The sequence below is a fragment of the Amphiprion ocellaris genome, chromosome 4 (genome assembly GCF_022539595.1).
Source record: "Amphiprion ocellaris isolate individual 3 ecotype Okinawa chromosome 4, ASM2253959v1, whole genome shotgun sequence".
NCBI lineage: Eukaryota > Metazoa > Chordata > Actinopteri > Pomacentridae > Amphiprion > Amphiprion ocellaris.
Window position 1 is genome coordinate 29,779,133 of NC_072769.1, and position 27,571 is coordinate 29,806,703.

Genomic DNA, 27,571 nt, shown 5'->3' on the forward strand with positions numbered 1-27,571 from the left:
ACAGCTGAAAAACAGACTCTGAATAATGGCAGAACTTCTCTCCAGAAATATGGTATTCCACATGCCAAGAAGCATTGAGACTGTTATCAAACATAAAGGTGAATACACAAAGTACTGAAAAGTTAAAAGACTTCAGTTCCTACTGTGAAGCCTGCATTTGGAATATAATAGATCTAAACTATTAGATTGTTCAGTGTATAAGTAATGCAGTGCAGTTATTGCAAGATGTTGCAAATTTTGAACTTTTAATATTTAAGTACACTAGGCTTGCTCTTCTGGTGAAAACAAAATCTATTGCATGTTGATGTGTAAGCCTAGGAGTGTTAGTAGGTGGATATTTTTCTTGACTTTGGCAGAACCAGCTGTTTACTTCTTTTTTTTTGCTAAGCTAAGCAGCTGCTGGTTTGTCATTCGCACAGACATGAATGTGATGTTGAGCTTCTCATCATATTTTGTACAAGCACATGAAATGGTGTATTTCCCAAGTCTGTTTTGATGCTTCATACAATTCTCTCAGTTTGTGCCCCTTTATAACATCGTTCCACTGTGTTTCTTTCTCCTACTAGTATCGATCCATCCTACCCATAGTGCCTCAGTAGATTTATCTGTGGCCCTGGGGAGTCCTCTGGTGCTGCTGGTGAACACCTGTGTTTGATTACCCCTCCCAAAAAAGTGCCACTAATAGGCTTCTGTACGGAGCCTCGAGGGGCTTTTCTATGATTTTAAGCAGGGCCAGATGTAGTGGCGTCCATGCCCTTGCTCGATCAAATTGACCTGCCTTATTTAATGGAAGTGTCAGACTGTAGGCGCCGGCAGGCCGGTGACGTGGAGAAAAGGTTTGCAGGGTTGTCAGGTCAGAGAGAAGAAATGGAATAGAGCTGGATTATGAGATGGGAATGTTTTATGTTTTCTATTAAGTCAGGCATGGAATTGAGCATAGGATGAAACAAGTAGTACAGGTAATAGATGTGAATTATGGGACGCATGTGGAGAAAGGTAATATGAGTGAAATGTATAATGTATGACTCATTATCAGACGTTAGATTTTCTTCTTCCGTTTGTCAGGTCAACAGCAGAGGATAAATGAGGGTTAAATCTTTTAGAATTAGCAATGTCTGTTAGTAATTGCTGGTTAAGGATGGAAAATTAGAATAATTGTTCCAAGTAAGCGGAAAGTGTGAGTCAACAGAGTGCCAGACCTGCAGAGAAAATGGAGTAACTGACATAAAGGAGGCCGAGTCGCGAGGGTGTTTGCTGGATCAGCATTAGTTCAACAAAAGCATGTTCCTCTAAGTAGCTATAAGCGAAGGAAGGTCATAAGCCTCTGACTTGGTGAGCGGTCGTGAGGCGTGATTGGGAATTGGTCGTAAGCCAAAGCTTATTGGGAAGAGACAGGTTGAGTGTGGAGGTCACTGTGGGCTATAGGCTGAGGATGAAATGGGCCAAAAGTTAATCCCTGTTTGACCTACTTTCATACTGGAAGAAAGAGTTTCTCGCTACTGGTGGCTTCATGTGTGCCAGAGTCCTCGTCTTAGTAACAGAAAGAATGATTGTGATAAAATTTAGTGGAAATGTTTCGAGAAACTTTTAGCAAATATGAAAATAAGGGTATGTGCAGTCTTTGCGTGGGCATGAGGACCCCAAGCTGTCTGCATAAATATACAGGAGATCAGTATACAGCATTGTGGAACTTGGTGGTTTTGTGGAAGAAACTGCCTTTTTTTTGGTCCGGTGGATCATGCGTATTAACCGTGTGTGTCGTATACAGGCAGCACGGTGGCTTGGTGGTTAGCACTTTTGCCTTGCAGCTTGAAGATATCTGGTTCGCATCCCGGCCTGGGCTCTTTCTGCATGGACCTTGCAAGTTCTCCTTGTGCATGCATGGGTTTTCTCCGGGGTGCTCCGTCTTCCTCTCACAGTCCAAAAATGATCAGGTTAATTGCTCCCCTCCTTCGCCCTAATTCAGCTGGGATAGACTCCAGCCCCCCTGCGACCCTAATGAGGATTAAGCGGTGTCTAGATAATAGATGGATGTTGTGTACATGTGTGTTAGTGCAGAGAGAGAGAAAAGCCTGTGGAGTGAAAAAGGGAAGCTTGAACTTGGACTGGAGCATCAGCTGCGCTTGTAAACTACATATTTACTCCGAGCAACCAGAAGCAACAACATGTGAACATTGTCAGAATCTCCCTCTCACAACTCCAAGTCTAGGCGGCCATCTGCATGCTCCCTCCTTGCGGAAAAAAGTGAAATTCCTCCGTCGATACTCCCCTCATTTCTTTGCCGGGGTTTAGAGGGAGAGTGCTGCCAATCAATTTGGGGGTGTTGTGTGAGCCAACAAGTCAGCCTTGAATAAAGTAATGAGCTACAGAGGTGCCAGACAAGGGAGTTGATTAGTAATTTAAAGAGAAAAGAACCGAGGTCCAAAGGGCAGGAATGGGCAGAGGTCAGTCCAATAATTGAGAAGAAAGTGAGGTGTCTTTAATGGATGGCCCAACACGCACACATTAGTTTTCAGTGTGTCTCATTTATGCAAGTAGTGTCTATTTATACTGTACATTGAAATCTCAGTTCTCAGAGGATGTAATGCAGAGTCAGTTCCAGTCAGCCATTGATCGTTCGGCCGGGTGAGGCTGTGTTAATCAGCTACCATTTTAAGGATGAGCGCTTCGTAAAGCCGCCATCCCTCTCACATTTCTGCCAGACATCTTTTACTGTCTGTGTGTGTGTGTGTGTGTGTGTGTGTGTGTGTGTGTGTGTGTGTGTGTGTGTGTGTGTTGCCTCCCTCTCTATCACCCTCCCTCATCAATCTCGATCGCTCTCTCGTTTTGCATACCGCACAGTTTTGCAATCTGTGTAATCCAACACATGCAGATCGCTTGTCTTCAGTTACAGTCTTGACCTAAAAGGCAATTAGCTGTACTCCTCTAACCTTCCTGTTGTTGTAATTTGCTCTTCCTCTCACTGTTTTGTCTTTTTTTTTGCTTCATATCATTTCAATTTACACATCTCTCCAGAGTGATCATCGTCAGAATCGTAAGTTAAAAAGACATAACCAGCAACTTGCAAACATATGTATGGTAAATGTTAATTATGCAAGCTCACAGTACATAATAATCTTAAAGTGGCTCATTGTTCCACTGGCAGTCTTCCAGTGCATTGCAGGCTGGCAGCAAGTTTCATGTTCTGCAGCCAGAGGCACTGTATGTCTCGTAATTCACCGAGGATATATTTGACTTACTGGCGCTATCTGTTACATTTTTATATTCGGGTTATTTATCTCAAAATTGTATCAGAGAAAGCACATCTCAGTCTTTGTGGAAGCATTGAAAACCTTATTTTATGAAGCTCACCCCCCTAGACTCCCTGTTTTTCTATCAAAAGGCTGTGGTTGCTGTGTTTGCATATAATCACCGTCTTTTTTGTTTGTTTTATTACACTGGTTCCAGGTTCTGCACTGTAGTTTTTGTTGAGGGCAATATCTGTTCACACTGGATACTAGTGTTCATTGCCTTCAGTCTGTCTCTTCCCATCACTGTAAAATGTGTTCAGATTGCAGGCAGGGATGCATTTGATCTTCACTCCTTGAGGATACGGTTGGGGTGTAGTTGTACATTTTCCTCAGCCTGCCTTTAATATTCCTTGCTGAGGATATTCTAAGGCAAGCAAGCAGCTATGGACAAATATGCTCAAATGTGCAGGACAAACCACTCAGGCTTGTCGGCTTCGAAGTATTATAACATTATATAACAATTTTGTTGAAGGTTGAGCTGAAATGCAGCTTGATGAAAAATGCATGCTGAAGATTGCTCCCATGATAATTTAGTGAAGATATTGGTTATCTTAACACTGTGGTTAAGTGGAGATGCATGCAATGAGCGTGTTACTTATTCATGATCATGTGCTCCATATATAGTTGCAGGAGTGGATTTATGTACCATTATTTCTTGTGCTTTTTGACGGCATTTCTCCCCTTGTCTCTGTTCTTACCCCATTCTGTCACTCACTCTCTTCCTCCCTCTTCTTTCTCTCCTCTGCCAGATCGGTACAGAGTGGGATGCCAAAGAACGTATGTTCAGAAACTTCGGCGGCCTGATGGGACCCATGGATGAGACGGTGGGAATGCAGAAGTGGACCAAAGGGCCCAATGTCACCGTCACGGTCGTGTGGATTGACCCCACCAATGTCATCGCAGCCACCTACGACATTCTGATTGATGCCGGCGCCGAATACACCCACTATCGACCGCCGCTCAACCAGCCTCTGCGACCAGGCGTGTGGAGCGTCCGCATCCTGCACCACTGGAGCCCCGTGGCTGAGATGCGCTTCCTCATTGCCCCGTTGGCTTACAACAAGCACCAGCCCATACGACAAGGTGAGAAAGAGATTCAGCCTCTGTGTTTGCAATGAGGCTCGTTTTTAACTAGCACATGTCATTTGTTTCAGCTTTAGTATAACACAAAATTACTATTGATTGTGCTATTTGCACACATAGCCTTGCAAAACTTATTGCACAGCTGTGCTGTTCCATCAACTACAGATGATCATTCATCAAAAAAGTACCTAAGGTGCTTTGCAAATGCCAAACATTTCTCTGCACACTGAGGTTTTGTAAAAGCCCTGCACTCTCTGCTACTGTGTAGACCTTCAAAGTGCAATTTAATACAGCAGCACAGTTTGTGATGCTTATAATATTGAGTCTTTGTTGAGTGCACCAGAGCAAGCTTGGGTTATAATTTGTAGGGCTGTATTTTGTGGTGTTTGTATCATATTGTCAATGAAGCCAGGGGTAGAAAGTAAAGTACATTCATAAGAACCTGTATTTGATTACAGTCTTACTTCCAATTTATGCCCTTTATTACTTTTGCAATAAATAATTACAGTGTACTAAAGAGCAGGTGCTTTGTAGTTAAACATTTTATACAATCCACACACTATATCTCAGAAATGAATCTGCAGTCACTGCAGCAAGATGATTTTAGTCAACCATTTTCACGACTTTTCTAATATAAGGTGTAATTTTCTTAATTTTAGAGCAGTGGCTTCACTTATTCAGTGTTAGAGTAAAGCATTTTGTGAGAGAATTTTAAAATTAACTTCACATTTTTGGCATTTTATTTTCCACTGACACCAGCATTGTGTCACAGTCTTAACACTGCGTTCACTGTGAAGTAATGTCTGCCGATTTAGGTGTTTCAAAATGTCTGCAGACACACACACACACACACACACACACACACACACCCACACGGCCTTGTATTTGCAGTGATGCCCTTTCTAATCAAGCCTCAGGGCCTCTGCAGACCCTGGTTATTTGTCATCAAGTCATCCCTAATAACCCAGCAAGCTGCTCATACATACTAAACAGAGTGTTAAACAACAGCGCACTTAGCCCTCCAAAAAACAATGACACAATTAAATCAATCAGTCAGCATGGATAAGGGGCAAGACTGCATTGTTCTAATCCATAAGCAGCCAGTTTGCTGTGAAAGTCACATGAGAGCTGAGACGCCGGCATAATCACGTCTTTCTCAGTTTAATAATCTCCCTGAGCCGTTTTAGTGATGAAGAGGAGCAGCAAATAAAGTTACAGCTTTTGTCTTTAGCCTGAGTCTCAGTGGGGCTGTTGTGCAACAGCATGACTTAAATATTAATCACTTTATGGCTGTTTTCAGTTGATTTGCTTTATGCAATCATCTGTATGTTCTGGTTTCCTATTGGTGTACGGGTGGCCATTGTGTACTGGTGCTAATTTAATATGTCAGCTTGGTATGTTTTCCATCATGAAGTGCTTCCTTACAGTTATATACTGTCAGTTTAACTTATATACAGTACCTCATAAAGTAGTAAATAGCACAATGTTCCCAGCCTTTGTGGATTTTCCTGCCTTAAAATGAAACATATCTACTTAGGATTCCTCCTCACAGGTCCTGACCTTGTTTTGAAAAGTTTTTTCTTCTCGGATTGTTTAATTTGGAGCAAATGTTTGGAACCCCAAAATGGTTCAAGTAACCAACATTTTTTCTTTTATATACCTAATATAAATGAAAATTGCCGATTTTATTTTCCTTTGTCCATAATTCAATCTTAGAAATGCAATTTAATTTCCTTTAAGTTTTCTAAAACAACATCTAATACAACCAAATGAAATTAAATTTTAGACTCCTTGAAACAAATTAATTCATTCTGGAAAATGTAGAAGTGTTCTCACCAAAATGGCAGTTTTCACTTGATTTTTAAGAACAAAAGCCTTTAAGGGCCCGAGTTAGAGGGAAAAAGGACTTAAGTGATCTTATGACCCCTCAGATTTATGGGGATTTCTTAGATTCGGTCTTCAAAGATGTTACTAAAAGGACCACGAGATCTGATTATATTCAACATCAATGGTCTCAAATGACTGAAAAGGCACAGTAATATGTAACCAGCTCACTTATAACTATTGAGCAACATGCATTCAAGTTTTAGACAGTTAAGATACTCATAATTTGTGTGACACCTAAACAAAACCAAAGCAGAAACGGCTCAGACAGTTAATTCTTATTTATGTCAAACTCAGATGTGTTCTTAGATTTATAGGAGTTGTAGAAATTGTGTACTGGAGCGAACAAGATACATTCTGTATCTGCAATTTAGGAGCTGATAGAAAACTCTGTGGTGTAATATGAGAACTATACAACGCTCTCATCAGCAGTTAATGACCCCATGACGACAGGATGAAAATAAACCACATTAAAACCACATTCATCTGGAAATAGCATCAGTGTGCATAATCTCCAGCTACAGTGAGTTCAACGTCACTACTAATTTATTGATCAATAGAAAACTAGCTTCAAAATATAAAATATTACACTTAAAGACACGTTGTACTCATAACGCATGGTGTGGGCTGAGGTCTGCACTTTGAAGAGCCTCAACTCTACAGCAATGGATCGTATTTTATAAACTAATCATATGTTTGGTTTATAAAATCCTCATCTAAGCAGTAACACCGGCTGTCAGATAATATGTAGTGCAGTAAAAATTACAATAAACACTGAAATGTGGTGGAGCAGAAGTGTGAAGTACAAGTACCTCGAAATTGCACAAGTGCTTGAGTAAATATATGTAATTACCTTCCTCCAGTGAGTTTTAAAGTTGCTGTATTTGTACACATTAGTCTGAGTTAACTTTACTTTAGAAACTGGGAACTGAGTGTATTTTACATTTGTAAGCTCCTTCTGTGTATTTCCACTAGATTACAGTTCAGTTGTCGTTTTTAGCATATAAATATGAAACATAGTTCATGCAAAATTAAAGCTGCAGTGAGCAGAAATCTGCCAAAGAGAACTTAAAAAGTGCAAAAATAGTCAAGTTAAAAGTCAGCATTCAGTTGTGGCTTCACACAGGTGAGTGAAATCCTGTTCGTGTAATTGTGCTACCACAGTCGACGTCTGCCAGGTGTCTCGTTGCTTTTTATACTATCTCACCTGATCTGAGTGAAAACACCCATGATTGGCTAAAGTTTGCTGTCATGTGCTAGAGATTCTAAACTCTCAAAACCAGACAAGAGGATGTGCAGAAGTCCACTTTCCTCTCAGACCCCTTAAACTGCAATATTCTGAAAGGTTATTATGGTTTTTTGGCCCATTGAATGAACAGTACCTTCCCCAGCTTTAAAGAGTGTCAGTGATCACATTTTGTGTATTTATTAACTGATCACAGTTGAAATCAAGCCTTTATTTTAGTCTCATTATCGCATACCTAAAGCAAGACTATGTGACTTCTGAAATAAGAAAAAACTAATCGAAAGATGCGTTCACAAGCAATAAACGTTCTCTCATTCTACTCAGCATACTATGTGATTTTCCTGCTGTAGTCTTTCTTGGTCTGGTATGACCACTAGCTTATGGTGATTCATGTCTGTGTAATGTTTGCGTATATCTGACATCACTGAGTCAGTTCACTGTCTTGAGGGCTTTTCTAATTCCTGCATGTGACTGTTCCTCTGCATTTCAGCTGCAAACGGAGCCTAAAAGAGAGAAGGAGAAATTCAGTGTTCCAGTATGCTGTAATTGTGTGGCAAGATGTTTTACGATTTAAAGGCTCAACTGCATATGTACTGTAGATGCCTGTAATGCAGTTCTTCTGAGACAAAAACATTTTAAATATCAGCGTTGTCCTTCTTCCTGGGAAAAAAGACACCACTTTTATCATTCATGTGTACTGGGTTTCTTATTAAATTATTTCTTATTCAAATTTAGTTGTAGATATCTGTTATTCACATTGCACATATTAATGCCACTTTCAAATTTATACTATTTGATTCCTAGTTCAAGATGTCTTTAATTTGCCTCCTCAATTCCAGATATCTATTTTGTCCTTTTTAGACATCTTCAGTTACATTTAAACAAGTCAGAATTATGTTGGAGATAACTCAAACTGAAATTCTACAGAATCACAAATATAGAGTTTTGACTTGGCGAAGTTAAACTGGAAATATTTTACTTACATTGGAAGCTACAGCAAATTGGAGGAGTAAGCAGTTTGATTTTCAAGCATATTGGGATGCCTCAGCTGTAACCACATATGACAAACTGTTTTACTCAAGTCTGAAAAGGACAGACCCGTTGCTGATAATGGAATCCTATTTCACAGCTTTTTCTAAAGACTTTTTAAAGACAGGCTGACCAGTGCCTATGAGACACCACATAAACCACCATTAACACTGTTCAAATGCTTTGCTGGACCAACATCTAATGAGAACGGCACGCCAACATTAAATTACAGACATCTTTGTTGATTTAAGTAGTCAGAATGACGCTATAGATATCCTAAATAAAAAATGCTAAACCAACTACACCTTGTCTAAATGACGATATCTGTAATGTTAATTTCAAATCGTCTAAATTCAGCTGTTAAATGCCCAAACAGTTTGTCATAGTAATTGCCACTTGCGGCTACAGTGACCGCTGTTTTGCAAAATTTACATGTTGTCACTAAGTCAGAAAACAGCACTTAGTTAAGTTTACGTTGTTGCTTTTGGTGTTGACGCACCGCTTTGGTTGACATTTTAATTAGAGAGTCGCGCATCATAAGAGGTTGCTGACATAAAGTATAGTTATATCATGTCCATATATTTTATGTGTTTAGCCTATAATGTGAGGATATGTAATTATTAGTGCCACTGAGCAGTCAACCTATTTGTGATGAAATGGAGATTCTAGTTATTATGTAATAATCTTGGAGATGCTTAGCTTGCTGCATGTGTGTTGTAATGTGTGTATTGGTCTTAGATGTTCCATCCACCCACCTATAATTTACTGCCATGTCTGGCACCAGGTTTTCCCTCCCACATGCAGTGCCAGTAAAACTTTATGATGTGGCCTTCCATGCGCTTTGGCAGCAGCAGACACACACACATCCACAATTACACATTTTTTAGACACAAAAACTCTACACAGTTGCACGACTTCATGACACATGCTGCTACCACATCGCTAACGGAGCACCTCATGTCTGACTGCATCTTTGTGTCACCAGTGTGAGAAAAGCACTGATGTCTGCTAACATCTGGGTGAGAGGCAGTTTGTGTTCCACAGCCACGCTTAGAAGGGATGGCTAGCGCCCCAGTTAGAGGGCCAGTGAGGAATTTAAAGCTTTGCCGGAGCTCAGGGTGGAGAAGGTGTTTTAAGGAGAAGTTGTGTCTGTGTTTACTGTCATCCTTCAGGGCTTGACCGTCATGGGAAGAAAGAATGAGGGCACGTCTTGAATATTTCTATGCTGTTTCCCGAAAAGCCAGCATTGCAGTAGCTTGACTTAGCACATCACACAAGCGGATTGAAGGAGTCCGGTTGTACAAATCAATTCAAACAAATGAGCAACTATTTTAAAGTTTTAATATAATAAGAAAGCAAATCACGTTTGCAGCTTTGATATTTTATCTTTTTACCCCCTTTTTAATCTAATCTGTCTTTCTGACCACTGATTGTCACTCATTGTCTGTTTCTTCCCGCATTTCTCCAGAGGATACTCTGAAGTTCCACAACGGGCCAGCAAAGAATAGCTACATGGAGCAGAGTTTCCACGGCCTCAACCCGGTGCTCAACATCCCTGTCAGCCTGGGTTACGTGGAGCAGGCCAAGAGAAACGCAGCCCTGACCGGCCCAGAGCTCGAGCACTGGTTAGACAGCCTGGTGGGCGAACTGTGGGAGGCGGCCGACATTTGCGCCGTGGGCCCCACCGCCTGTCCAGTCATGCAGGCCTGTCCTAAGAACCCGTGGAGCTCCCTGAGCCCAGACCCCAAGTCCCAGCTGGGAGCTCCGCGGGCCAGTGGTCGGATCAGGTAGCAGCGAGGCCTCCAGCTGGACAGGAGGCCGTGACACTGTTTATTTTTATTTATTCAAGGGCTTTCTTCCAGGTTAGGGGAGGAGGCGTGAGTGTTCTTCCTCTGTCTGGGGAGAAGAAGGAAACAAAAGAGAAAGTGGATTCTTTTTCTTTTTTTGGGGACGTTGGTGAGGGCGCCTGGACAGAAAGCGAGGAGGAATGGTTTTCATATCCTCCCACAGGAGGGGGGATTATGCTGGCTTTGCTATTTCAGTTTCTCTGTGTATTTATTTTCCTTCTCATGGCTGAGTTTTACTGTGATCAGACGTTGCAACTTTTGAGCATTTATTTTGCTGCTGAATGAATTAGGAAGTCAGCTTTTAACGCCCCGCACAGGGCACAGCGGTCATGCGAGTGTGGATTGTCGACAATGCTGGCAGACCAGGTTCTGCTCCAATAAGGCCTTAGTTGTAAGACATATGTGAGGAAGTAGCCAGGTACTGAATTAAATGTGCCTCATTACGGTTTCTGTCAACATCAATTAAATCAGACAATATCCGGATATTCAGACACCCTCAAAAAAGACGAGTATTTTAATACGACTCAAATACAGCTCTATTAATGAAGAAACTTTAAAGAAAAAAATGTTATAAAATTATTTAAAAGCAATTATTTTAGACCTCTGAGTATCAAGATAGTCCAGTGGCATTTGTAAATCAGTAGAGTAAATCACAGCTTCCTTCAGTTCAGTGCCTGATCAGGTTGTGGAACTGTTGTAACTCACAGTCTGCAGCAGTCACAAAATGGAACAAGAGGAATGCACATACAAAGACCTTCTCCAAATAATTGGATTACTGACGCAATTTGGATTTTAATAGAAATTTGCTGTAGACATTTTTGTTTTAAAAATGTACTAAATTCATGAAATGCTTCTTTTGGGGTTGTTGTACAATAGTATTTTAGGATTTTTAACATTCACATAGCGTAGATTTCTTGAATAACACCCACATGTCACGACAGATGGAGGACAAAGAGAGAACTGTTTTGTCCATCTTGGATTTTTTTTGTTATTCTTTACCAACCTGCCTCAAACTTGAAACAAATTTATCTCAAGCTGACCTTAAAAATCTTGTCCTTGTTTTAGATGTCACTTTTTTTCTTTATTTCAGTCATTTCAACGACTCTTTATGTTGTACATAATTATACAATAAGTCTCAAAAATTGTGTGAATGAAGATGGGGTGAGTCCATGAGTCGCTATTTATTTCTAAGTTTATATTAATACTGATATTTTTAGTCAGTGACTAAATAACTGCAACGCTGCCTTGGCAGCATGATAAATATTTTTTTGTAAAGAGAGCCGCCTTTATTTACAAAGGCCAACACCCCAAACTTATACTGTACCTTTTTATGGCCCACACCTGTGTGTTAGTCAGTGTTGTCCCGTGTGAATAGATCTTCTTGTCTTGGTTTCTTACATGGCTGTTTGTCAAGTGCATCACAAGAGAAAGTCACCTTGACCTGTGAGGTCAGAGGTCAGCTACCAAACAGAGAAGGTGAAAGAAAAAAAAAAAACAGCCTTCACAAGCAAACACACTGGACAATGTCTGGATCGAAGGAGAAACTGTGCTTAGTGGTGTTTTTACAGATCCTGTCAGTTTCAGAATGATAGTGAGTGGTAGTGATCTTACTGCTGTGACAATAATGTACAATTTCAAGTGAATATTATATTGTATCTTGACTGCAAAATGCATAATTTATTAGATTGGGTCTATGGCACCTTTTCAATCCTATTTACATTACTTGCTCTGCCATCAAGACAATCTCTGAACATTTGAGACGAGTTAATTACACCAAGGGTAGCGCTGTACCGCAACACATCCTGAACAAGAGGTACGGTCACGTATTTGTTTTACCTTGAAATAAGTTTCATCTGCACCCAATTAGGTTTTCAATCTGTGATTGTCAACATTGTTTAGCCATCACATGAGCTAAATGAGTGTTTTTGCACCGGCTAATTAAGAGACATTACTGTTCATTAATGTCAAGTTCACCTTGCCTCTTTGTCAGATGTGTGTATTATAATTGCTATCTCTCCATTCTTTCTCAAATCCACACTGTTACTACGTTTAGGCTGCAAAGGACAACTTTGTTTTCCACTGCTGCCATCTTTAAACTTATATTTACCACCGTGCTCTGAACAATTACTTCACACAATACATATTATAATGTAAGCGCAATGACAGTTTTGGAAAAAGGTGAATTAATTAAATGTAACTAAATGTGAAATTCCTATTTTGTAACAAAATGATTAACAAATGAAGAAGATGTACATAGGTATTTTGTATTGAAATATTGTCTAAAAGGTATTGTACATGTAAATACAGATATGGTTAAAAATGGCATTGAACTATTAAGAGTTTCTTGGAGTGTCAATAACTGGGCACAAATGAATTGATGGTGTTTATTGATCAAAGTACATAACCTGTTTCAATGTTTTGGACAACAACCTTGTCCTATTTGCCTCTCAGAGAAAAATCACATGCCAGATTGTTGTTGTTCTTGCTGGAATGTATTGTTGCGCAACTGTTGCACAAATTTCTCTGACTGACGTTTCCCCCGTTCTTTTGTTCCGGGGAGGCTCTGTGTGCCTTAGCTGACTTTTAGAACCTTCTCTGTCCATTAAAAGAAAAAACCCTTATTTTGTTATTTGTTTTGACCTTATGTGAAGAACGCCATGAGTCTGTCAAGTGATTATTGGTACTGCAACACCAAAATGATGTTTGCTGTTGTATATATCATCAGGCCTTCTGTCGTTATCAGCTTTTTATTATTTTTTCTTCCCTTTGGGATAGCTTTGTTGTACTTGACTGGCTTGTTTTACTTTTCTCTGACTGCTTTTTGACAATAAAATTCAATGGAAAAAAACAGCTCGTGGATTCCGCAGTATACTAGTGAGTATATTTTGGCTGATAAAACATTAAGCTGCTGAAGCATCTTTCAACCATTATTCTGTTATTGTTTATTAAATACACTTAGCTTTGCAGCTCAAGTCTGTTCAAATGGGTAATATAATGAAATTACTGTGTATTTTTAATCACCCATGGTAATCGTTAAACTGTAATCTTTTTTTATGATCGTAATTTCAGGGATAGTTGTATAAAGTGTTATTAGAGGAGGGGAATTAAGTTTGTACCAGAGCTCACAAACCAGACAGGTAAAGCAAAATGTGATTTAAAGATAATATTTTATATTATCAATTGGTTTAATTACTATGCGGAATGTAAAGTTCATGTGCAGTGGTGAAATGAGCGAGTTCAACTCAGCTCTGCGGAGCTTTTTCAGGTGATTGTTTAGTTTTACAGTTTTTGAACGAGACTCTCACCTGCATTGTTTTCTACTTTTACTTTTCAGGTTTTCAGCAAAATAAAGGTCTGATAAACCCACCCTGCCTTTCCTGCTCAACAGCAGATTGACAGTATCAGGCTAGTGAATGTGGAGGAACACTTAGTACCTAAAGTGACAACTGTGTGCGTCAGGAGTCGATGAAGTGAAAACTAAAGTTTAAAGGTGAAGCTAAAAGAGAATAACTGGCATGGAAAAGCATCAGAAACATGATTTCAAAAGTCTGCTATATAAATTAACAGTGTTTTTCTAACATGTTATTAAAAAAGTTTATTTAAAAATGCATTTGATATTAAAATAACCACAATAAATACATAAGTAGTTGTGAATTAAAGTGTAAAATTCAATAGAAAATGAATTTCTAAAGGTGCTCCTCCCAAACACTTGAGGGATGCTCACTGAAGAGAAAATTTTCATGTGCCTCACAGTTGGAAATCATCTGGAGCTTTAGCCATCGCTTCATGCCATAAGTGTTTTCCTCAGTCAAACTGAGGTGGTTGAGTCGCTAACTGCGGGTACATCTAGTTGCTCCCATATGTTTTCCACCAAATTAGCTTCAACAATTGTCGTCACACGGAGTTTCTCACCCAACACCCACATCACAGCACAGCTCTTTAATGTGTGGCTACAGGGAAAGTTTAAGCATTTCAAATGAATAATGGCTCCAGTTTACACATTAGATCCATGCATACAGTTACTGTTGAATGCAAAAGATTAGGCAACTCTAGGAAAATTGCTTTATTTTTGTCAATTTTTTTTTCAAAAGAAAAGAAGCAAACACAAGTTAAGAAGTCATTCTTTTTATCAAATATTAATGTAGTGTTTATTTCATGAACTTGATAAAAATAAAATAAACAACAATTTGGGCATCCGCCTAGTCTCATATCTTTATTAAATTGTTTGGCCTTTGTGAGTCATCAAGAAATCAACAATCCTCCAAACCTTGTGGCAAAAAAAGAGGTCCTCTAAGCAACCAACAGTGGATCTAAAAATGATGCTAATTAGCAGTGATGGCGAGATGAAGCTTCATGAAGCATTGAGGCTTTCCATCCAATTGTTTCCCTCATGGGTCGAAGCTTCATGGTGCTTCATTTGCTCTACTGCGCCATCAACTGGACAAATAAAAGTAAAACAGGCAGAGTGCCTATAGTGACACACTAGCTTTGCTATATGAAGCTTTGAATTGTGCTTAAATGATAATGCCAATAAACAAGTAATATACTTGATATAGTGTCTGCTTTTCCTGATAGCAGGGACAGAGGGGGAAATGGAAACAAATTGGAGAGAGATTTGTAGCTTGACTGCTTGATTGATGTCAGGTTCTGGCTTGCTGTAAAGTGCTTAGATATTTTTAATTGTAATGAGAGCTATATAAATAAAATTGATTGTGCTTTTGCTACTTGTTGTTTTGTGACTGTGCGTCTGGTACCAGTGACAACCTGTAAAACAAAAGTAGGGACAACATTTTATTTGTTTTTATTCAAAAATATCAATTTTTCCACAGTGCTGGGATTCAGGTGGCTTCTTTTTTTGGACAATATTTCTCTAGCTCCTTGGAACACAACAGACACTTCACCTTTTAAAATACCAGAAAAAGAAGAAATTAGAACAAGCGGTATGTGGTGTTGTCACAGTTATTCATATTACACTTCACTTGTTATGTGCCTACTTTATTAGGAGAAATCAGGTCAAAGTGTTCCCAGACAGGGGAGAATCTTCTCTTTCTGGCTGGTTCTATTAAAAAAAGAGTCTCAAACCGATTGAATGCAAAGATACAGCAGGTAAAAATCCAACAAATGTGAACGGGGAATCCATTGCGTTTCACTGCCCTTTGTTTTGAATTTGAATTGCACGTCGAACCTGCGAATCACTTCCTGAACCAGTCACGCGGTACGACCGGCTTGCGAGGCTTCGAACGTCATCATTTTGGCTCCTCCCCTAAATGAAGCAAGCCTCGATACGCGCTTCGTGGACACGCCCCCTCCATTACTCGGCACACGCTTCGAAGCGTCGGCACATCTCGTAACATCACTAATTAACTCTGATATAATAACTGTTGGTTTATTTATCGGTGGAGCAGCAGAACATTTTCCACAGACAGTTTTCCTGCCCGTTGGCTTGTTTTAACCAGTTTTCTGCCTTCGACTGATTCTACCAGCAGACACTGAAAGGACTCTGATAGTTCGGTAAGTAAATGTTTATTTTCGTATCGGTGCCGCTTTTAATGCACTTTATATGCAGCTTTAGTGTCAGATATAATGTGTGCCATGCACTCCAGATGTTGGTGGAGTTTGTTTCAGTGTGTGTTGACCAGAGAAGAAAGTTAGCATAGTAAATATTAGCTTTAATGTTAGCGATGCTAACCGAGCTAGCTGCTCAGCCTGATTAAAGCTAACGTAGCATTAAGCTAACGATGTTTGTGTTGAGTTTCATGTAAACAGCTGAAGTGTGTTGTGTTCATGTAATGTGGTTCATTAAGTTCATAAAACTGGTTGGTTGACATTAATGCAGTGTTTCTCAAATAGTGGGGCGCGCCCCCCTGGGGGGACACAGAGGCATGTCAAGGGGGGCGCGGGCGACTGGGAGGAAAAGGTCCTACAACACGGAACTAATTAGCTGAACTATTGTTTTAACGTCGGCCATTTTTTCGCGGCGTACAACAATACTGAAATTGTACTGACCCCATAGACTGTATATGCCATAGATACAAAAAATATATTAATACTAATGATCTTGTATATATATCTATGGTATATGCACTGGCCGTTCAGACTCCGAAGTACAGACTCCTGAGAACGGGAGAACGCATCGTTAATGTGCAGTCAGAACACCAGCGTACTCGATCACGTCACATACTCGGCTCATCTCCTCCGATTATTTTTACCAGCAATGTCAAACATACGGCCTGTGGGCCAAAACCGGCCCACCATACGGGCCATTTCGGCCCGCGGGACGACTTTACAAATGATAAAAATTACAACAACATTAACTGTAAATTTAAAATAATTTCTAGAACTTGCAAGTTGTTCTGCTCATGAAGTAAAATACTAGATTGTTCAGTTCCAGATACCTGTGACTGAATGTTTTGTGTTTTTGTAGATAAACTGTTTTCTGGCAGTTACAATGCATGTGTAAATGATGAACTGAGGCATAATAGGCTACTGTTGAAATTGAACTTGTTTTCCTTAAGAAATTTCAGGTTCATAATATTTTGTAAAAAGATAGTTCATTAAATGTGAACATTTTCAGAATATACTTTTTTGAACTAAAACAAAGGGGAAAAGTTGGAGCTGTGGTTATTTATAGGTTATTATGCTGTGATTTTACTGGTGGGGCCCACTGGAGATCAGATTGGGTTTATGTGGTCCCTGGACTAAAATGAGTTTGACACCCCTGATCTTTACTGTGAAAAACAACAAAATGGAATCAGATAAAATAACACAGCCCTGCATATTCATGTTTTCACAGTTTATATATATATATATATATATATATATATATATATATATATATATATATATTATATATATATATATATATTATATATATATATATATATGTATATATATGTATATATATATATATATATATATATGTATATATATATATGTATATATATATATATATATATATATATATATATATATATATATATATATATATATATGTATGTATGTATGTATACACACACAAAGTCACTGGGGGGGCACGAAAGTTTTTTGTCCTCTGAAGGGGGGCCCGACAGAAAAAATTTGAGAACCACTGCATTAATGTAACGTTCAGGAAACTTAAATGTGATTAAAGCAGTAACGTTAATGTTCTTGTTGTCAGTAATCAGCTTTAATTTGACGCTAAAACAGACTCTGATAGTTTTAAATGACATCAGTTTCATTAATTTGTTGAAAATTGTTTCATTTGTTGTTGTGATGTTGCTGCTGATTCATTAAAACCAGATGATCCATGTTGAAGACACGTTTAGTTCGAGTATCAGAAGTACAAGAAGGAAAATGGAAGTTCAGTTCTGCTACGTCAAAGATTTTAGGAATAAAATAACTAAATGAGTCTTTATGCCTCAGACTTTATTTTACAATAAAGAAATAATGAAATAATCACAGATAATAAAAATATAAATAGCAGAGAAAACCTGAGAGAATAATTTCCTGAAAAGTCTGTGAAGGAAAAGCAGCTTTTTATCCTGAAAGATCAGAATCAGCTCCAACATCTGCATCTGACAGAATCAAGTCAACCAGAAAGAAAATAAAAAAGAAAATGACTTCTTTCTGATCACATCTGTTCCACTGCTCACAGGCTGCTGCTGCTCACATTCTTCACATTTATTTTCCACTTTTAGAAGTTCAGTAGACAGGTGCTCTGCTTTGGAGTGTGACGATGTCATTGGTGATGTGGAGAGTGAAGTTTCCGTTTCACCCACAGCATGCTTTAGGGCAGCCAGGTCGGACTTGATGTTTCAAATACTGACCGACAGCTCAAATTTACCTGTCTGTAGTTTCGTTTTGATGGATGTTAAATTTTCACTCAAAGCCGCCAGGAGCTGAGTCTTTAAAATAACCGCTGTCTCATTACAGAGTGAAAGTAGCAGTTCCTCCTTAAGGTCAGAGATTGCAGCATCTGAGGGCCTCTTCAAAAGAAGACGTAGTTGATGAAGGCGTTCTGGAGCAGGACCAGAAAGACCACGACCAAGCAGCCTTGAGATCTTAGGCAGCGTCTCCCTCAGGTGGGTGTCAACGGTGTTCACGGTCAGGTCTGTGGTAATCCCGTCAGAAAACAAAACTGAAAAAAATCTAGATTATAAATCAACATGTAACTAAAGCACTCTGTGTATAACGCCATAGTATAGGATGTAGTTCAGAAAGTGTCAAAGTATAGTATACTTTTCAAGAATAACATAGTATGGCCTGTAGTTCATAGTATAGCTTGGCAAAAAAAAAAGATTATTATGTGGTTCAAAAAGTGCAAAATGATAGGATGTTGCCTAAAATTGTCATGTATGATATGTGGTTCAAAAAATGTCATAGTGCAGTATATTGTCAGAATAGTATGTTTTTCAAGAAAAATGAGTATATGTCGTCTAAAAAATACCATAGAATAATATTTCATTGCACAAGTAAAAGTATAGTAATTTTTAAAACTATTCAAATTCTTAAAAAATGTTGCTAAAAAATGACAAAAAAAACTTAAACAAAAAAGTCATAGTAATATGTCAATTTAAAAAGCCTATAGTATAGCATGTCACCCAACAAACATCATAGTATAGCATGTCGCTCTAAAAACGTCATAGTTTAGCCTTTAGTCCACAAAATGTTGTTTTGTCCTGGCTGTCTGAAGTAGGTGAGGAGCAACACCAAAACAGTCCAAACGCTGGTTTCCAGAGGGTTAGACGAGTATTTATTTGAAAGAGGAAGTTTACAACAGAACAACATTTGAGGGGTTTAAAAGCAAATGGGTGTTAGTAAAATAAAAATAAATAAACAGAACTAAAAGTGAACATCACGTTGACATTGATGGACATTCCAACCAGGAACAAAGTAAAAGATAATCAATATGAAAAAAACTCTTCCTGTTCACCTCTTAAAACCCAAAAACACACCGCAGTAGCATCCTAAACTAAAACTACCAATGTGTTCCCTGTTTTCCTTTGTGAACAATTCAAATGTCCCTCTCTATCTCCCCACACATCCACCAACCACTGGAACACATCTCCAAAGTTCTGCCGGGCCAGCTCAGCTTCCCCTCAGAAGAAGTGGCGCCACCTGCCAGATGAAGGAGCCTGTTGAGAGGCAGCTAGCATTGTGATTGGACTGTACTTTGGTCTGTTCCAATCCAGCTTCAGCTCCAGAGACGGCAGGCGGGACGAGTCAACGGAGGCCGGTTGGACGAAGGCATGCAGCTGAGTACAATCCAGAAAACAACAGAGGAGGAGTGCAGCATCGTATGTCTCTTAGAAAACATCATAGTATAGCCTTTGGTATGAAAGAGCGCCATCATATACATCGTATATTGTACAAATAACAAGTCAAAGGAAAGAGAGACATTTTTTTACTGATTTACGGTAATAAATCAATTTAAAAATGGTGCTACTTTGGCTCTGAACCTTTATCTACCTGTGGTCGCTCTGTCTTCTGGAGTGATTTGATTGGTTTTACGTCACAAATAAAACTCCTTTAACTTAACATCTGTAAACAAAAAAAAAACAAAACGTATCAACAAATTTTTCTGTTAAAGTTTGTGTTCTTGTAAGTTTAACTCCAAGATTTTAAATACTTTCATTTACTGCAAATGAATATCTACTCCAAATGTCTCACTAATAATCATTATCAGCCTTAAAAACCCACAAAACACCCCTCTATACTCCACCACACTTAGTACAGTCCGGTTCCCCCTTCTATAAATCTGCTTGGAATCTTCCACTTCCTGTTTGTCAAAGTGGCCTTCTACCTGGACAGGTTTTGTTGGAGCTCATGCAACAAACATTTTGGGTAACTGCACTTTAATATGGATGGATGACACTGAATTAGAGTCTGTTTTAATGAGACTGAGTTAAGATGTGTAGCTGTCATTAAATAGGAAATTATTTCTCTGAATTCACAGAGAAAAGTCTGAAATGTTTGCTAGGTTAGCGTCCCACATGTACTTTGGCTCAGCTAAAGCTAACTCTCTCCAACTTCTGGATCTCTTGAGTTGCTTCTTGTTAAAATATCTTGCTGTAGGTGCTGAAGCTCAGAAAGTCTGAGATGTTTGTTCAAAATAAGCTCATTCTCAAGTCTTATCTGAACTGTCTTCTTTTGTTTGAACTTTCCCTAAACTTAGGAGTTAAAGACAGAGCAGCACATCCAGACTCAGTCTCATTTATGTAGAGATTAAACTTCAGTGTCATTCATCGATGTTAAAATGCAGTTTTTCAAATGCTTGTTGCACATGCTCATGACCAAACCAGTCCAGGTGGAAGACGATGTGAAGAGAAAGCTCCAGAGGATGAATATCACACATTTACGTTGGAAATAAATGTCCTTTAGTTTGACATTGTCATGCAAATGATGTTCAAATCTTTGTTGAGTGTTTTGTTGATGTTGGTTTCTAAATGTTTTTTGACACTCGGCCCCAAAGATTAAAACCTTCTATGGCTCACAAGCTGCAACAATTCACACATTATCAACTATCTTTCTGACTAAACTAAGATAAAAAGTGAAAAACTGCCTGATTCCTGCATCATGAATGTAAATCTTTTTGGTTTTTATGACAGTAAACTTAATATGTTTGGGTTTGACATTTTATAAACCAAAACAATAAATGAATTACTGGAGAAAACAATCAACAGATTAATGGACAAAGAAAATGTTTTCCAACATATATGGCTGAATTACTCCAACATTAGAAGATATATACAATTTTAATTCAATTTTATTTATAGAATTCCAATTACAGGTCAAATTGTCTCAAGACGCTTTATTTTTAGATTTTTTTTGTCATATTTAAAATATGACTAAGAAATTTAAACCTCTTGAGTAATCCAATTTATTTGTTTTTTAAGAGACTAATCGGCAATTAAAATAACTTTCTCCACTAAAACTAATAAACATGAGGTCAAATAGAAGGAAGAGTTTTAAATACTGCAGTCCCACGACGACAAGAATAAAGTTTGTCAACAAAAACTAAATCATCTGGTGGATTCCATGAAAGTCCTAATAAAGGATAATAAAGTGTGATACTAAAGATTTGTGGTGTTAAAAATGTCAAAGTACAGATATCAAGTTGAACATCTTGGATGGAGGTTGATAAAAGTTGACCTTCTTTCATTTCTGTGGAGCGACTCCATGGATTTTATGGATGGTGGTTAAAGACCTGCTCTTCTAGTGGTCTTCCTTCTAGTCGCTGTAAAAAGTCAGTCCATCCTGGCCGACTTCAACACCTCTTCATGACAGCTTGTTCTACCTCAGACCTGGTGGAAACTCCAGAAACTCGGGAAAACCTGTGGAGACTCGAAGAACTCGTGGAGACTCGAAGAACTCGTCGGGCGGGGGAAGGTGTGGTGGGTGGTGGGGGGGAGGTGGGGGAGTAGAGGGGGGAGGCCGCCACCCACCTCCCCGCCTACTCTCCGCCCTGACTCCACCCAGACTCCGCCTTGGCTCCACCCATGTGGTGACTTCAGAACTACGATGCCAAAGGGACGACGAAATTATTTCTTTGTATCTGATCTGTAGCTCAGTGAGTTAAGGATTTGCCTATGGAGCTGCAGGTCGCTGGTTCAAGACCAGACCCTTCTTAAGTTTTATCAAAAGCCTGACAAAGACAAACAAAGAAAAAGGCCGGTGGTGGGTCTTGAACCTGCGACCCTCCGCTCTGTAGTCTCTCCTCTTATCCCCCTGAGCTACTCGCTCAGATACTAAATTTCCTTTTTTTTGCGCATTTATCATCTATTTTTTGTCGTTTTCGAATTTTTTTTATCTCGAGTCTCGACTCGACCGTTTTTCTCAGGAGGTTGGACTTTCAGCCTTTGTGCTGGAGGGTGGAACCCTCAGTTCCAAGACTTTCCAAAGCCTCCAGACCTCCCGAGTCCTCAGGACCTGAGCTTTCACACAGTCTGAGGGCTGAAATTTTCTAAGTCCCACAGTAGATCTCTGTTAGTTTGAACCTTCAGACAGTCCAAGGACTGATATCTTCCAAGTTCCTGAGTAGTTCTCTGTTAGTTTGAACCTTCAGACAGTCTGAGGGCTGAAATTTTCTAAGTCCCACAGTAGTTCTCTGTTAGATTGAACTTTCAGACAGCCCAAGGACTGATATCTTCCAAGTTCCTGAGTAGTTCTCTGTTAGTTTGAACCTTCAGACAGTCTGAGGGCTGAAGTTTTAAAAGTTTCTCAGTACTTCTCTGTTAGTTTGAACCTTCAGACAGTCTGAGGGCTGAAATTTTAAAAGTTTCTCAGTACTTCTCTGTTAGTTTGAACCTTTAGACAGTCTGAGGACTGAAATCTTAAAAGTTTCTCAGTACTTCTCTGTTAGTTTGAACTTTCTGGTTAACAGAAGCCTTAAAACTTGTGACCGTGAGTCTTGATTTCACATTTAGACCATCGATCTGAGTTCTTCTCAGACTTCACCTGTGGGTTTTTTAGAAATCCTGAACAAACTTTGATTCTCTTCACTGAACAGTAAAGTTTGTGGAGATCAGAAGGTAACATTAGTTTGATCGATGCCTTCAACTACTAGTAGACTTTATCTGGAAAGCAGTTTTCTGAAATGAGTTCTTAGTAAATCTGTCCACAATCAAACCAAGAACATAGAAAGAGGAAATGTTTGAAGAAACAACTTGGTTTTCATTTCAGACTAGAAAACGCTTCAAGACCTTTATTGTTTTTGCTCTTTTTGATAGTTTTATTGTCTCTTCTGTTTAATTTGATCTTCTAAAGTTTAACTGGTGTCTTTTCAAATGTTTTGTCTTTAGTTTGATTCTTCTTAAATGTTTAGTTTTGCTCTTTTCTCACCTTTTATTCTTTTCTAATGTCTGATTTGATTTCCAAATGTTTTGTCTCTTTAATGTTTGTTTTTTCAAATGTTTATCGGCTTGTTTGAAAAATTTCCTTTTCTTTCCCAATGTTCAATTTTTCGATTAAATCTTTAAGGTTTTTCTTTTTAAATGTTTTACCACCTTTTAATGTTTAATTTTCTTTTTAAATGCTTCATTGTATTTTCTGTTTAATTCCTTTTTAAAGTTTTATTGACTTTAAGATTTAATTTTCTAATTAAACATATATTTTTTTAATTAAATGTTTTGTCTTTTTAAAGGTTTAATTATCTAATTAAATGTTTTGTATTTTTTAAATGTTTAATATTCTTCTTGTTTAATTGTATTTTTTAAATGTTTAATTATCTAAAAATATTTCACCTTTAATGCTTAATATTTTGTTTAATAAATTTGGTTTAATTTCATAATTACATGTTTTGTATCTTCTGTTTAATTATATAAATATTTTGTCTGTTTAATATTATTTAATTGTATTTGATATTTAATTTGCTTTTTAAAAGTTTTATTCTATTAGGTGTTTTTTCCTTTGATTTAATTGCTTTTTTTAATGTAGTTTATTTCTTTAATCTTTTTTTCTGTCAAGACTTTAATCCCAACCTTAAAAATGAAACAAACCCTTAAATCACAATGAAAATACTTCTGTTGTCACAATCATGAGTTAGTCAATTATTCAGTTTATCAATTCAACTTTATTTGTTTAGCACCTTTCACACAGATGACAAAACTAAACAAGCAAAGAGAAAAAACTATGCTAAAACTATGATTAAAACTCAAAAACATATTTTTAAAAAAAGATTTAACATGGTAATAAAATATGTGTCCAGGGGATGGAGGGAGTTTATTGAAGTCTTCTTGGGCTCACATGGGAAATCATTTAAAATATAAACTTGATATTCAGTCTAAGGAAACTGCAGAGCGACAGAAGAACCAACATCATCTCCTGTTTTCTCCTTTAATGAGTCGACTCTTCTTGTGCTTTCAGACCAAAGAACTACAGACTCTTCACAACCTGCTCAAACTCTTGGTACAGAACCTCACCACACGGGTCAAGAAGGTTTCCATCTCATTTCTACTCTGAAGATCACTTTCTCCTGCTCAAACTGCTGACAAATGTTTCTGCTGCTCTAAAGTCTGATCTACAGAACTTCCTAAAAACTCTCAAAGTCTCTTCTGCTGCAGGTTGCTTTGTAGAACTGTTCCAGAAAACCTCACTAAACCACATGGAGGGGCCTCAAGATAGTCGTCCAAATGAAACCGTACAAAAACCAAACTAGCACAACCCAAACACTAAAGTCTCCTGCAGCCTACCAGAGAACCTCTGTGAACAGAGAATCAGGACAGGAACTCTTACCTTCTGGACAACCAACGCTGGTTCACAAACAAGAATACAGAATGTGTCTGACCAAAAACCTCTGAAAACTCACTACAGCCAAGATAAAGACACAACTCAGCTGCACCAAATCCACTAATCACTGCACACATTAGCACCATGTGCCAACTGTGGCTAAAGAACCACATTTACCAAGACAACTGTCCAGTACAAAGCCCTAAAACACACCAAGAAACACATTAAAGATGATTTTACTGCTGGAGGTTGCAAGCCAACGCCTAAACAAACTAAAGCAATGGAGCCAAACCCGGTTCACTGGTGAAGAGAAACAGAGGAAATGTTTGTCTGCAGCTAAATAAAGCAGGAAGACACTGAGCAGCTCAGGTGTTCCTGATAACACCAAGCAGCCACCTGGACAGCCAATAGGAACACAGCTTACTGGAAGTCCAGAGGGCTGGGTTAGTGGAGTAAATTTAGTTTAAAGTTGAAGCAGAAAGTTAACAAAGAAAGTTGAAAACCACCTTCTGAAACCTGAAATCTCTGAGTTTTCACACAAAGAATGTCTGAACATGTCAAACTTCATCGCTTTTTTGTTTTTTTTTAATAGATTTTTTCTTTATACCGTGTATGTTTGCAGAAAAATGACGTCATGAGGCAACCATAATAACATTGCACTGCAGGTCAAGTTAGGTTGTAGAAAATCTGGAAGAGCAAGAACGCAATATTGCAACCCAGAGGTTGGAGCATGGAGCTGGAATATGTAGTGCTGCTTCTCTATGGTATCTTGGTGGAGTCAATTCCATGCAGATGTCCAACTCTAGACGAGGCAAAACATCCCTGAATAGTTCTACCACCAGGTTTCACAGTGGGTTTGATACACTACAGTATCATTTTCCCTCCTGTTGGTCTCTTTAGATACACCCCACAACTGTCACACTTGGATTCATCTCATTTTTTCCAGTCATCCACTGAGAAATGCGGCTATGTCTCAGCCCAGGCCAAGTGTCTGGCCTTGTTTCCCCTCCTGAGAAGCAGTTTAAAGATGTTATTTGTCCTTGTTAAGGAAATTCTCAAAGTTAAATAAATGCTCTCAAAACAGATAAGTGTTCTCTCTGAGTTTTATTGGATGCAGTCCCTGAGCAGCCACTGCAGCTGAATGAGTGCTTTTAGCTCTCTCAGCAAACAGCTTTATACATTTTTGATGGAAATAATTACATTCTCCTTGCCTATTTCTCGACTCTCTGAGGAACACTAGCTTATATGTGCTTAATTCTTTGCCCTGGGTCATGTCTGGATCTTGTACTGGCCAGTTCACAGTCACGAGGTCAGCTTTGTCGTGTTGGTCGCCCAGTAAACAATGTCCTCTATTGAAGACATGAGTTGTTATGACAGCGTGGGTCTTAATTGCTCATGCACATACAATTCATGCCCTTGTGCAGTTTCCTGCCTTTGGAGTATCGGAACCAGCAAGCAATTAATGTACAAATCAGTGAAATGTTGACATGATTTCTAGTTGTGCGTCGTCAAGACACCTCCACATGAGCAGTGGGGAAAGCCTGTTATATGTCCAACATCACATGATGTCCTATTCAAATAATAATAAGGAAACAGATTACATGAGCAAATGATCACATAGGCAAATAATAAACAAAATAATTAGATGAGTAAATGATGAAATAGAATTTCTCTTTCAGTCTTTTGAAACCATCACTAGAAAGCTTTTATTGACCAACTGATTGCAGTCTTGTCTTCTTTATTTAGCAAATTCTGTATCTGAAATGAAGCTGCTTGTCAAACTTTTTGTGAGCAAAGTTTGATGTATTGATCTTCTGATGATGTGGTCACTTTTGGTCTGACTGATCCTGCTTTGGATACAACCAATCCAGTTTCCAGAAAGTGTTTTAGAGTGCTACTCACTGCCTCACAGCTTCAGTCTAGTCATGATTTCACGCTGAGAAACCCTTCTTTGCTCAGAACAACAATCTGACACCTTCACTTAGTTCTGATGCCATGTTTCCTGCTATCACAATTCTAGCGAGCAATGCCCAGCTGGAAACTTTAGCAAGCCTCCGAGGAGTCGATCAAATCTCTGTGTCATCTGATGCTGCTGCAATGTAACGATACAACTCAGAAACATTTACCTTCTTTACAAACAAGTTCAAATTTGTGTTCAAATTTGGTGCAGTTTGATTGCAGATCTAGAAATATTGCTGAATCTTCAATATGTTTTCTTCATTTTAACTTCTTTTGTTTTAAATGCTTCTTAAACTTTACATTTTCTGATTATCTCTCAGTTTACATGAAAATATGACAGATTTCTTGTGGTCTCAACCCTTCTATATGATGTGAAAATGAAAGATTTTTCTTAACTGTTTTTAACTGTAATTTGTTTGAACAATTTACTGTTGTTTTAAATTTTTAAATTACAAATTATAACCAGTAAAATCACACAAAAATGTAAATATTAAACATAAAAAATAAAATATCCTTATGTGGGGTTTTTTTGACAGTTTCTGAAAGTAAAATTACTCTGTTGGACTGAAAAAAAAATCATCATGAATTTTGGCACAAAAAAAGCTACAGTATACTATATCGAAAAAAAATGCGATTTTTCAACATGTTGTAAAAACGTGCCATATGATGAAATAATGTAAAGGAGGCCGTGAAAAAGACTCCAGAAAGGTTTTCTTTGAAAAAAAAAATCATCATGAATTTTGGCGCAAAAAAAATGCCATACTATACTATGTCGAAAAAAAAATGCGATTTTTCAACATGTTGTAAAAACGTGCCATATGATGAAATAATGTAAAGGAGGCCGTGAAAAACACTCCAGAAAGGTTTTCTTTGAAATAAAAATCATCATGAATTTTGGCGCAAAAAAAACGCCATACTTTACTATGTCGAAAAAAAAATGCGATTTTTCAACATGTTGTAAAAACGTGCCATATGATGAAACAATGTAAAGGAGGCCGTGAAAAACACTGCAGAAAGGTTTTCTTTGA

At 38.3% G+C, this 27,571-nt stretch overlaps 1 protein-coding gene and 1 long non-coding RNA gene across 4 annotated transcripts in view; both read left to right on the forward strand.

The window, feature by feature from the left end:
- Nucleotides 1-13,229, forward strand: part of LOC111570442 (xylosyltransferase 1) — an 83,983-nt gene extending 70,754 nt beyond the window's left edge. The window contains exons 10-11 of the mRNA XM_023273210.3: nt 4,040-4,373; nt 10,001-13,229. Coding sequence (XP_023128978.2) covers nt 4,040-4,373; nt 10,001-10,323 — 657 coding nt within the window. The 3' untranslated portion in view covers nt 10,324-13,229. The remainder of the gene's footprint in view (nt 1-4,039; nt 4,374-10,000) is intronic.
- A 2,418-nt stretch (nt 13,230-15,647) lies between these two features.
- Nucleotides 15,648-26,902, forward strand: LOC129348838 (uncharacterized). Of its 3 annotated transcripts, none has more exons than XR_008601553.1 (3): nt 15,671-15,890; nt 18,291-19,654; nt 24,222-26,902. It is a non-coding gene; the product is annotated as an uncharacterized LOC129348838 (long non-coding RNA). The 3 variants fall into 3 exon arrangements; XR_008601552.1 differs by lacking the exon at nt 24,222-26,902 and having other exon boundaries at nt 15,674-15,890; nt 18,291-18,439; nt 19,431-19,798; XR_008601551.1 differs by lacking the exon at nt 24,222-26,902 and having other exon boundaries at nt 15,648-15,890; nt 18,291-19,798.
- The last annotated feature ends 669 nt before the right edge of the window (nt 26,903-27,571 follow it).